Source organism: Micromesistius poutassou (genome assembly GCF_964030765.1).
Source record: "Micromesistius poutassou genome assembly, chromosome: 14".
Taxonomy (NCBI): Eukaryota; Metazoa; Chordata; class Actinopteri; order Gadiformes; family Gadidae; genus Micromesistius; species Micromesistius poutassou.
The window spans coordinates 3929516-3942589 of NC_140284.1; the positions used below are offsets into that span (position 1 = coordinate 3929516).

The 13074-nt window shown below is 44.9% G+C and overlaps 2 protein-coding genes and 1 pseudogene across 3 annotated transcripts; all 3 read right to left on the minus strand.

Moving 5' to 3' along the window:
- Window positions 1–229: 229 nt before the first annotated feature.
- On the minus strand, window positions 230–1891 carry LOC311358762 (gamma-crystallin M3 pseudogene; annotated as a pseudogene). Its single transcript has 3 exons — window positions 1880–1891; window positions 1350–1592; window positions 230–502 (listed from the first exon to the last, which is right to left on the minus strand). The product of its transcript is annotated as a gamma-crystallin M3 pseudogene (transcript).
- A 1845-nt stretch (window positions 1892–3736) lies between these two features.
- On the minus strand, window positions 3737–5959 carry c9h2orf80 (chromosome 9 C2orf80 homolog; the record flags this gene model as incomplete). Its single annotated transcript, XM_084478886.1, has 8 exons — window positions 3737–3805; window positions 4144–4256; window positions 4330–4417; window positions 4660–4737; window positions 4996–5086; window positions 5374–5456; window positions 5754–5832; window positions 5919–5959. The coding sequence occupies 8 exons, from the start codon at window positions 5957–5959 to the stop codon at window positions 3737–3739; spliced, it is 642 nt and encodes a 213-aa protein (XP_084335012.1).
- Window positions 5960–6334: 375 nt separating this feature from the next.
- Window positions 6335–12563, minus strand: sgo2 (shugoshin 2). The gene is made up of 10 exons (XM_084478204.1): window positions 12479–12563; window positions 12228–12354; window positions 11636–11811; window positions 11455–11532; window positions 11285–11340; window positions 10922–11040; window positions 9494–10777; window positions 7274–9358; window positions 6965–7082; window positions 6335–6874 (listed from the first exon to the last, which is right to left on the minus strand). The coding sequence occupies exons 2-10, from the start codon at window positions 12316–12318 to the stop codon at window positions 6712–6714; spliced, it is 4170 nt and encodes a 1389-aa protein (XP_084334330.1). The 5' UTR covers window positions 12319–12354; window positions 12479–12563; the 3' UTR covers window positions 6335–6711.
- Between the last annotated feature and the right edge of the window lie 511 nt (window positions 12564–13074).

Below are 13074 nucleotides of genomic sequence, written 5' to 3' on the forward strand. Positions count from 1 at the left end.
TGTTGGTCAGTGTCAGAGCGGCCATTTTATTCAAGACTTTGACCAGGGCCGGGACGTCGGGCCAGTGCCCCTCTGGCGACGTCGGCGCCGGCCGCCGGCCCGGGAAGGCGCCGGCGAAGCGTGCACGGAGCAAGAACTAAACGGAAAACTCTTTAGCGCTGACCCCATTTTATTCAGTGTGTGAAACAAGGCAAAGAGGAGACATTTGACGAGAACCGTGGGTCTGTCTTTAGAGATCCATGACGCGCCTGATGGAACCGATCTTGGGGTTCATGCTCCCCCAGTCGTTGTAGCGCCTGTACTCCCCGGGGCTCACGTAGTAGTGGCGGCCCCTGTAGTTGGGCTGCTCGTACATCAGCCAGTGGCCGTCCATCACGTTGCAGGAGTTGAAGTCGGACATGTGGAAGCGGTCCATGAGGTTGGGGCAGTCGTCGTTCAGCTCCATCATCTGGCCGGCCATGTCGGCGCGATCGTACATCCTCATCCTGAAGTTACCGCGGTGCTGTAGTTGTCGGGGGGGGGGGGGAGCAAGAGAGGGGAGACAGGCTTTCAGACTGACAGGCTGGAAACAGGTGACCTGAGCTTTTGGGGGGTCATTCGTATACGGCACCCCCACCCAGGGTTTGGGCAGGGGGGACATGGGCCTGTTGCTACAATCGCCTCTATGTGTTGTATGCCTAGTATGCATAATAGGCTTCTACCTGATATTTGACGTTAGCAATTCATTTAAATGCATGCACAAGCCAGCCCCAGTAAATGCTTTGTTCCTTACAATCAGTGTGCTCCTTTAAATTAAAGCTGTATATTTGTCTTTTTAAGGAAATGGACAACTAGGAAATGGACAACAATGAATCCAAATTACACGTGTGTATATATACATTGAAAAAGGATTGTTTTTTAACTCAAAATGTTAACTGTGGTTTTGGTGTGTGGCGTGTGCACCAAGACTTTCAGTGACCTCATCTTGCCACCCCTATGATATATTTCTAGGGGTGCCACACTGTCTATGAGTGATACATCTTTTATTATTCAACAGAAAGGTTTAACGTAAATCAGATATTTGGTCAGAAAATCGACCTCTAGATTAGTGGCCTATAGTTCCTACACTATTTATGTAACTAAAGCAATGTCTATAATTGAATTCAATATATAGCCTATAGGATATATAATCAAAACAGGCTAGGTTTTCAAGAAAATGTTGAACAAATGCATTAGCGATCACAGCCTAAAATCACTGGAATTTAAACCTACATCCCAGCACCAACCCCTATCGGTGAAGACACGCGGAGCGACACACTGCTAGGGCTTGTGCCAAGAACTCAACACGATTGCGTATCGAGGGAGCCTACCATGGGGATGTGACGACAAGACCTGACACAGTCGTTCATGCCCATCATGCGCATGTAGTCGGAGTACTCGCCCCTCCTGGCAAAGAACTGGTTGCCCATGAAGTTGGGGCGGTCGTAGATCATGAACATGCCGCTCTCCACGCGGATGGACTGGCAGCGGTTGAACATGGTGTGCAGGTCGGAGCAGTCATTGCTGCACTCGTAGTGGCGGCCACCAAAGTTCTTGTCCTCGTAGAAGATGATCTGGATAAAGGGAAGCAACGCAATGTCTGTGTTTGATAAAATACATTATGTACACATCTATAAAAGCTTTATATACAAAGCTTCTTTTTTTTTTATCAGATTAGACTCAGACTCATCATCCACATCCAAAATGGCTGACGTGAAAACACTTTGTAACGCGTCAGGTCCAGATGTGGATGTCCTGCATTTCTCTTTTTTAGTCATTTTCTTTCTCTGTCACTCTTTACATTTTAAACGTCTCATTTTTCCATGTTAAAAAAACGAAATAGAAGGATTCAAACACCAACCTTGCCCATCATGGTTGCGGTTGGCTTGTAGCTGATTTCTGTACTTTGGTAAAGAGTAGGGAGGTCAGCCTTATATATCCGTTGCCACGGCAGCCGCGCCTATGTGTTTGTGTTTGCGTGCCACAGTGTGTGTTGTCATTCAAATGAGGCCTGCTGTCAGCAGCACAAACTCCACAGTGTGACTTTTCCTTTGACCCGACCTGGAATGTTCACCATCACTGCTGAGTAATATTAACATTGTCTTATCCCCTCATATCCAGGTCTATCAAAGCGTTAGACAAATATAACTTTTACATGAAGACCTAATAAAAGTAGACATTAGGGTTCCTGTACGTTGTTAAACTACATGTTATAAACATGTTATAACTGGTGTCACTGTAGGCCTACAAATGCTTTCATTTATTTTTTTTATTAAAACTGAGATTCATTAAGAAGTAGGACTAAAACGACATGATGTTAGAACACAAATTACAACTGGTCAATATCCATATTTCCAAATATATCAAATTAATAAATCATATAATTCATCTGTGGAGAGCAACTGTCTCATTAACGTGGTCACTTTATGGGAGTACAAAAGTACAAAATAATTCCCTCTAATATTAAAACAAGGAACAGGGAGACAAAATGCCGTATTATATTTGGGACAGTTTCTGTGTAGCCACTGTTGTTTTCCTTGTGTTAAACAACACCCATAGGGGATCCATAGGGGACCTCATCTATGAATGGGCCAAGGGTGCCCCACTAGTGTTCCCTGTAATCCTCAGCAGAACGAATGGAAAGTCAACAGCAGACCTGGAACACAAAACCATAAACTCCCCGTCCAGAGCGGCTCAAGTTCTTTTGGCTTGATAAAAAAAAACACTGACCCTAAAACACTGACATATGATGTGACTTGAATAATTTATAGTTGTACATCTAAATCCAGAACCAATCAATGTACAATAGTTTATTGACAAAACACAAAATAGGTTCATTTGCAAACATTCATTCAAACACTACAGCCTACTCATGACCCAAATGGGAAAAGAGTCGTTTTTTTTATTGAGGGTTTACTTGAATCCCTTATAAATCTTGTTAGTAAACCCATCTAAAACGTACACAGGGCCGCACTGCTGGTCTGCACGTCAGACTGGGCTCCTAACCCTGGTTAGGACTAGTTTTTACCCCTAGTTTTGACTTGATGTCCCCATTGTCTCCAGCCACACTTAAGTTCAGGGAAGCAGCAACAGAACCACACTATATATACTATATATTACCTCAATTAAAATGTGTATAATTATAATATGTTGAGTGTGGAGGAGTGAGGAGTGATTAGTGCAAAAGATACAACACAAAAAGACCTAGGAGACAAATGACCGTGTCCCTTTAATGACATTGGAGAGCACAATAAGCAGATACACACTTTATCTAAACTGGGAATTACTTTGTTCACACAGAATGTCATTAGACATTGCAGCAAAAACATATGGATGTTCACCATTGTGAGCACAAAAGAAGGGGTTATGAAAGGACGCACGCGATCTCAAGGACTGGAGGGGGTGTCTTGTGTGAATGGCAATGCTACAATGTTGTTGTGGAGGAGCGTACAGGAGTGCATCACAGTGTCATCACCTAACCGCTCATTTATCTACTGATAAGGCGGTTCAGAGAAATATCCTGTTGTAATATCATGGCATGCTCAACATCTCCATGGATATCACAAGCTAGCTTATTGATTTATTTAGCTTTCTGAAATATTAAAACAATCCCAGTATGAGAACCAAATACAAATACTACACCCTTGCAGAAACATTATACTCATATTGGACAACGGGATATTAGAAAGTAATCATATTGGAGTGATAAACAGTAGGCTTAATCTCTCAGGGACTCTAGAGAGCCCTCATAGTGTTTTGTTCTGTTCTCTTGGACCTCATCGCTGTCCTGGAAGCAAGAGGTGAAGAGAGGAGATAAAAACATAAAATATTGCCCTAATAGATTTTTAACTATAACAGTTGAACCCCACTAGATGGCAGTGTAGGCCCATTCAATTTAATATTTTGCATGTATTTTTTGTGCCAGGGTCACAACTTCATCAATCTTATTTAATAGTTTTGACCATTCTGTGTAGCAAAATTGTAACATGCATATTGTAACTGGGACCGTGCAATGACAAGACAAAAAATGGTCTAACCACAGACAATAGCATCTCTCCGATGCGATGAACTATGACTATGTAACTAAAGTGTGGTCAGACAAATAGATCTCAAAGAAATACTTACACTTAGAAAAGACCGCGAGGATGAGGCAGAGGATGAAGGCTGCGCTAAGGCTGCGAGGCCACTGGGGGCGGAGGCTTTTGACTTCTCCAACAGCCACCGTTTCAGCTTCTGACCTACCACAGACAACATGATTAATAGGCCTGAATGCTAGTCGTTTTTTCGAGGTTTAAACTAAAGAAGGCTTACTGTGCTTCTTGGAGTGGTCCACGGCCTTGTAGGAGCAGAGCATGGCAAAGGGGTGGTAGGACAGGGTGAAGGGATGCACGATGGAGTTCTGCGGCAAAGAGGACAACGTTAAAGGTAGACATCAACAATGTAGGCTACAGTAGAAATACAATTATACAGCTGACACACCTAATCTAGATCAAACCTAAATAACAACACCCACCCTAATTATAATAATTACACATTTCAATCACAATTTCAACGTCAGGGGGGAATCTCAAGGCAGGGTATTAAAGGCAATAAAACAGAAAAAAGGCGGATATGAGTCACAGCCAGGAGACTGCCGTCTACCTTGGACTGATGCTTGGAGTGAGAGGCGGCTGGTTTGCTGCTGTAAAGAGCCAGGATCTCCTCCACAGGCAGGGCATCCTATAGGGGTAGAAAAAGAACCGTCCCATGATAGCGGTCAGCTCATTAAAGGGCCACCTGTTTGACCACCAGGTGTGAGTGTCAACAGCCATCACAATCTACATCTGGGTGGGCATCCCCAGTTGTGATGTCTCCAAGTCACAGGGCTGGGCAGATTTGAACTTTTTCTAACTAATGCATCAGGGCATTTTTTTATTTGACTGTACCCGCTTATAAAGGCTGTGAAATGTAAGCCTACAAACAGTTTGTATGACTTACCAGGACAATCCCAGCAAAAGAGGACAAGATCATAGCCTTCCGTTCAAGATGGTTAGGGTACTTGTTGCTTCCTGACAAGCTTTTTGCTCCGCTGTATTAAAAAATAAAAAACAAATACAAAAAATCTCCTGTTTGAGAGCTTGGATAACTACTTTTAAAAATCCCACTTTCCACGGATGCAAGTCCTTGGAGTTAATAATTAAATAATCATTACAGCATGGCACATATTAAGATGTTTACTACCACAATAATCAATACATACAACCAAAGTGTGATAAATAATATTGAATTGCTACATTCAGTAACATTGTGTGTTGCTTCAATCCATATGAATATCTATGGAGTACTGTGGCCTATACCATTCCAACCATAACTTACATAATGTCTGTGTCCAGGATGTCCTGGCCTTCGTCTCGGTCTAACCACCAAAGGGCAACTCTTAGGGCAAGGTCACAATGAGCCTGTAGCGCGCGCGCACACACACACACACACACACACACACACACACACACACACACACACACACACACACACACACACACACACACACACACACACACACACACACACACACACACACACACACACACACACACACACACACACACACACAGAATATGAGTTGGTGTATCTTCATTGAAGGTCATGCATGCTAATCACTATTGATAAAGGAAAACCAGAATAGTTCCAAAATGAAGTGAACTTGACGATCCCCATCAGATTGTTCTACTCTTTCTACTCTTTGTTTGTAGGCCTACCAGATCATCAAGCATAGAGGTTCCCTTCCCCTTGGGATCGAAGGAATTCTCTCTGAGCCTCTGTCCAACATAATCATTTCTGTTCAAAAACAAACAGACCACTGTCAACATTTTTTACCATATACATGCAATGGCTGACAAGATTATCCTGTAGCATTTACTCACAAAAGTGCCTTGACATCTTTTTTCAAATGCCTCTCGTCCATTTTCAGGAACAAAAACACTCAAGTGCAAATTCTGCAAGACAACAGGGCTGCAGCAGCCGGCATCACGAATATACGGGTATGAGATTGAAATGTGAAAGACGATGAAGTATAAGGCTACCTTAAAGCGGAAGAGCAGGTCAGCTTGGCTCACAATTGTGGAGCAGAAACAATTACTACCTAGGATACAGAACCTGACACCGATTCTGCCTCACTCTCTCTCACACACACACACACACAAAGACACACACACACAGCTATTTAGTTCAATGAACCGAGTTTACCACTAACAATACAGGTCCCTTATCCACTGTGTCACAAATAACCTCAGTACATTTGTTTAAAAGAAAACAACATTTTAATTTATCAATTCTTCCGGATAAAAAAAACAAAACTGTTGCAAACAGGTGATGGTTAAAGTTATTCCATTCACATGGATTTCCCAAAGAAAATAAAAGCATAAAAACGAATTTGTCCAAACCCGAATATCATAAAAGTGCCTCTGACCTACTGCTAGTTCTGGCCCACAGCAACACAGACTTCTCAGGTGAACAGCTTAAGAGTTAATAATTTACACCCCATCCTGTACGCATCTCTTTGACTATTACCAACATGGCAACAAAGAAACACAAAGAACACAAAAGCTAAAACATATCCTTCTGTTCATGTGTAGGATACAGTGTTAATTGCAGGACCAATATCCATTCATTATATTATATGTCACCGCTCAAATTATATAACATAAAAACTGAAAATCAAACAAGGTTTTGACTTTCATCTACTAAAACAACTAAACTAAGACTGCAGTCTGGTTTGGGCTTCTTCGGCATCTTGTTTGGTTTCTTCTTTTGATTCTCCTTGAACACAGGAGAGCTCAGGAACTTGGTGTCCGTGTGCTCGTCTCCACGCCTCAATTTGCTGGAAGATCCCAATATTTTATTAGTGCAATTCGACTTCGACTCAAATTTGAGACGTTTTCCACCAGTGTTACGTAGGTGTGGTCCTTACCAATTTAGGGTGGGCTCCTTGTAGTTCACTGACATCTTAGGTCTCCTTGTTCGACCGCCCCCATCTCCACCGTCTTTGCTTGTCATGGTGTTGGTAACAGATGTTAAACCTCTTCTTGCTAAAATAACATTTGAACAGGACAAAAAAAAAAAAAAAAAATCAAAAATCAAATGCACACATTCTATTTAAATACCTCGAAGATGAAAGGCTTCTTAAAAATCATAAAACATCCTCACCCATCAAACAAAAATACCCAACACCAAGATCTAGGATTGACAATATGAGCGCTAAACGTAAGGACGACCTCACCTGGGAACGCGTTGGCCGCACCCAGCGATGGCTCCTTCGACCCCGTCACCCTGCCCCCCGAGACGCCTTTCTTGGGCGTAGGGACACGGTAGTCCTCCATATCAAGATCCCCAAGGCTGACATCTGGGGTCTCCCACGGCGGCATCTCATCCAGCAGCAGGCTGGAGAGACACTGGTCCATCCCCTCGTCGCTCGCGAGGACATCGGACATCCGTTTGTTGTCCAAGGCCGCAAAGACGTCTTGTGCGCTCGTCGCGCCAGAGGAAGCGGAGAAGATCTTCCTGCTGTTGTTGCCCTTTGCGGAACGGGACGGCGGTGGGAGCGGTTTAGGAACCCGAGTGTCCGGAGACACGTCGACCGCCTCAGCGATGTGTCGAGGCGACTCCTCGTTGTACGTACCGGCGGCTACTCTGCTGGTTCTGAGGGACCAAACTGACTTTTTGCGAGTGCCGTCCGGAACGACGTCTCCCGTTGACGCGTCGTCTTGGTGAGGTGGCCGTTCCCCGTCCTGAGGCCCGGAACTTTGCGTGCCGTGGCTCTGTTCGTGCCTACTACTCTTCTTCTTCTTCTTCTTTTTCCTGACATTGAAGGGACATGCCGACAGCTCGCTCCAAGCGGCACTTATCCCAGTGGAACAGGTGTCCTCGTACCCCTGAACTTCCCCGTAGGTTCGCTTACGTGGCAGATGGGTCCGATCCGAACCGTCTACCCGGTCACAGTAACCGGCACCAGAGAAGCTGTGCAGAGTGACTTCCGAAACCTGCCTGAGTGGACTTGTGGCGCAGGAGGCATCTTGTCGTCCTTCTGACACACGCTGGGATGCTGAGGATGGCGTCGGGACGCTCGCTCCAGTACTGATATCTGGTGAGAAGCTTTCCCATGGGGACCCATCCCTTGTCACAACAAAAGTCTTCCTGAGTCCTCTGTTGGGGTTCAGAACCTTGCTCTCAGGGTGACCGGCCTCTGGAAAACCACAGTCCCCACCCCCAAGCTCAACACGTGTGTCTTCATTAAAGGCAACCGGAAGTGGTTGACTGTCCAGCAGGTGGCCGCTGAATGCATCACTATAGTCGATGTCCTCTTCCTCTGTAGTTTTTCCATTAGATGTTCCTCGTGTTTCACCATAACAGAGATTCATTGATGGGACAGGGGTTTTCCTTTTGATTACTCTTGGTGGATTTGAAGCCACATAAGTCCTTCTTAATTTCTTTTGAGCGTTTCCGTCCTCTGGAAAAACATCATTGGGTGAACATCTTGCATCTTCCCTGACTGTGGGGACCGGTCTGTCAGGGTCTACGGTGTCACAGCCGCTATGCTCAGGTAAAGCAATGCTCTGGAGTTTCTTCTGTACCACGTTCGGTCCATCACACGCTTTGGCCTTGCCCAATCGGGGGATGCGAGACACAACCTTATGTGTGCCGGAGGCCTCTTGTGTACGTTCCTCTGATAGTGGCAGAGCAGCAGGGTGCACATGTTGGGATTCAACTGACCCGCACTCTGTAGAGTCTCCTTCTCCTAGCCTCCCTGGTTTCTTGTTTCTCTTCTTCTCCTTTTTGGCCTTTACCTTTACCACCGCTGCGCCTGGGTCTTTAATCTTAGGCCGATGCTCTTCTGTTTTTTTGGATTTCTTCTTGGTGTCCACAACAATTATTTCAGTGGCGTCCCTCATGGTCATCTCCATGGTGGTGTTCAGGAGCACAGTCTCCTCCTGTCCACCACTGTGGTCGTTGTCGTTGTTGGTGGTGGTGCTGGTGGAGGTGGTGTTGTTGTTGTTGGTAGTGGTGGTGGTGCTGGTGGAGGTGGTGTTGCTGTCGTTGGAGGTGGTGGTGGTGGTGGTGGACTCCTGGGTTGAGCTTTTCTGAAGAGCGACAGAAACACTCAATCGCTTGTTTTCAAATGTAACAACAGCTGCAGGGGTGTGACTGTTTCGAGGGCATGAAGGCAGCATAGAGTCACTGTCCCATCCGGGCTGAGTCCTGGAATACCGATCCACATCCTCCCTCAAGCTACTCGATTGACTGGATGTTCTCCATTGGGCCGACTGCCCAGCGTCATCAGAAGTATTTTCCCCCTCTTTATCGATTGCTGTACAACAGATACATGAATGTGGAAAATACACAACGATGAATAACGATGGATGTGGGTTATCAGGAAATTATGTGTTTTATTGCGTTATTTTATTTAAAATAGGTTATTGTTAAATGTGCATCATTTACTCACCCATATCGTTTGATGGCTGTCCTTCTGACACACGCTGGGATGCTGAGGATGGCGTCAGGACGCCAGCTCCAGTACTGATATCTGGTGAGAAGCTTTCCCATGGGGACCCATCCCTTGTCACAACAAAAGTCTTCCTGAGTCCTCTGTTGGGGTTTGGATCCTTGCTCTCAGGGTGGCCGGCCTCTGGAAAACCACAGTCCCCACCCCCAAGCTCAACACGTGTGTCTTCATTAAAGGCAACCGGAAGTGGTTGACTGTCCAGCAGGTGGCCGCTGAATGCATCACTATAGTCGATGTCCTCTTCCTCTGTAGTTTTTCCATTAGATGTTCCTCGTGTTTCACCATAACAGAGATTCATTGATGGGACAGGGGTTTTCCTTTTGATTACTCTTGGTGGATTTGAAGCCACATAAGTCCTTCTTAATTTCTTTTGAGCGTTTCCGTCCTCTGGAAAAACATCATTGGGTGAACATCTTGCATCTTCCCTGACTGTGGGGACCGGTCTGTCAGGGTCTACGGTGTCACAGCCGCTATGCTCAGGTAAAGCAATGCTCTGGAGTTTCTTCTGTACCACGTTCGGTCTGTCACACGCTTTGGCCTTGCCCAATCGGGGGGTGCGAGACACAACCTTGTGTGTGCCGGAGGCCTCTTGTGTACGTTCCTCTGATAGTGGCAGAGCAGCAGGGTGCACATGTTGGGATTCAACTGACCCGCACTCTGTAGAGTCTCTGTCTTCTGGCCGCCCTGGGTCACTGGATGAGCTTCCTCGTTTCTTGTTTCTCTTCTTCTCCTTTTTGGCCTTTACCTTTACCACTGCTGTGCCTGGGTCTTTAGTCTTAGGCCGATGCTCTTCTGTTTTTTTGGATTTCTTCTTGGTGTCCACAACAATTATTTCAGTGGCGTCCCTCATGGTCATCTCCATGGTGGTGTTCAGGAGCACAGTCTCCTCCTGTCCACCACTGTGGTCGTTGTCGTTGTTGGTAGTGGTGGTGGTGCTGGTGGAGGTGGTGTTGCTGTCGTTGGAGGTGGTGGTGGTGGACTCCTGGGTTGAGCTTTTCTGAAGATCGACAGAAACACTCAATCGCTTGTTTTCAGATGTAACAACAGCTGCAGGGGTGTGACTGTTTCGAGGGCATGAAGGCAGCATAGAGTCACTGTCCCATCCGGGCTGAGTCCTGGAATACCGATCCACATCCTCCCTCAAGCTACTCGATTGACTGGATGTTCTCCATTGGGCCGACTGCCCAGCGTCATCAGAAGTATTTTCCCCCTCTTTATCGATTTCTGTACAATAGATACATGAATGTGGAAAATATACAACGATGAATAACGATGGATGTGGGTTATCAGGAAATTATGTGTTTCATTTGTTTTATTGCGTTATTTTATTTAAAATAGGTTATTGTTAAATGTGCATCATTTACTCACCCATATCATTTGATTGCTGGCCTTGTCCACCAAAGACGATAGTATTAGTCAAATCTACCAGTGTTTGGGTTGGTGAGTGATGTGCCTCAGGTAAGGATTGCAGTTGGCATGGTAACAGACTAAAACGTAAAGGAAGGAGATGAGGAAGACAAAATAGACAAGATGGCACACATTCAAATAAACACAAATCCACAAAACGTCACACTTTGGTTGATACTTGTTCAGTAAACACACACACACACACACACACACACACACACACACACACACACACACACACACACACACACACACACACACACACACACACACACACACACACACACACACACACACACACACTTATCAGTGAAATTTGCTTACCTTTTAATCTCAACATCGCCACCATCTGCATCGTCATGTTGGTTCTTACAGTCGTCCTAATAAAAATAAATAAAACACAGTTGAACACAGAGACATCCTATTCTGACACAAAAAGGACAATCATTAGTTAATCACAATTAATATTAAACCATATTATAAGGTATACTCACGTCTTCTGAGGATAGGAGGCCAGCCATGCTGCTCAACTGATGCATGGTGTTGCTACGCAGTTCCTTTACCAGAAGAACCTGCGGAAGTATCAAGACAATGATTTGAAACTGCTTAAATAAATATTTGAAAGATGAAGAAAAAAAAAAAAAGGCCAAACCATGGACTGCAGGAAACACTTACCAACTGCTTATGCTTGTATCTCATGGCAGCCCTTTCAAATAACAGAGTATCCACTTGTTTAAGGAGGGCAACCGCTTCCATCTGCAGGTGGTTGCTCTTCTCTCTCTGGGCCTGCAGGGCACCAGCTAATGCCCTGTTGTTCGTCTTCAAAGAGATCTTAAAGAAAGAGGAACTATCTGGTGGGACGTAAGAAGAAGGGATATACAGAAGAAGTAAGTATTATTATTCGGGGTACCATGTTCTTGCAATAGAGGAGGCTGCAGTTTCAGACAGTTAGAGTGGGAGTATTGGATGTCAATCACGTTTTATTTGTTTAATCCAAAGAAAAAAATTCTGGTGTCTTCAATCAGACAGCAGAGTAAACGTTACATACTAGCTACGTCATACAAATTATGAGTTGTCTTACAGACACTACAAACAATCTGGTATTTTATGATATCTAGCTGCAGAACGAACTGTTGTGCCAATTGGTTTATTGGTTAATGTAACCGTAGCGCAATGTTGTCACGCCCAACTGTGTGGGTTTCATAGTTGTTGACTGTCGTTGCAAGACAAATCATTTCAATCTCAAATTAAATCTTGGCACACTTACTGAGCATCTTGTTTTTTATCTTTGAGGCCAAGACTCCAAGATCAGTCTGCTTCGAGGACTTTATGGTGGTCATCTTTGCCCCCGCTGACATGGCCGGGGTCAGGTGAGCGGGTCGAGGGGTGTTCCGCTGAGGAGTCGGGTGATGGTGAAGATAATAAAAGATTAAAACCAGCACTGCGTTTCCATGAAGCCCGTGTAAGTCAAGTTGTCTCCAATACCATTATACAGCCCGACAAACACCGAAATAATACCGCATTGCTTATCAGCTAGACCGGTTGAATCCCAAACGCTCGACAATTTAAAAATAAACAGATTGTTCCTTCCCTCGTTGTTGAAGTTAAACGTATCCAAGAACCCGCCCTTTAGTCTCAAACGGGAGGGGCGTGGCTTATCGCCTGGCCACCAATAAGAAACACGCATGCGCACTCCGCGTTCGGGTGGTGCTTGTTGCAATGGATGCATACTGTATTACTGTATACTGTACATATTTCGGGGGTAAATGTCCAGCTACTCTTGAGTGATCAAGAATATGTATGCATATATATATAGAGAGAGCTTTAGGCATGGATGTAGGTAGTAGGCAACCGACCCAATGTGACGCTTTGTCGCCCCCTGTTGGCACGGGGTAAAGGGTCTGTTCAACGGTATGCTTTTAACGATTCATCATTGAGGTGTTTATAAGTGAAGGCTGGAAATACAATTAGAATCCGTTGTCTATTTAACACATAACAACAGCTACATGTAATCTGAAAAAAACCATGATAATTAAAACGTAATCAATGGATCGATCAGTGACTCGGAGTTCTCCTGCCTCTGCCTTGTCTCGTGATCACAACAGTTCGACTGC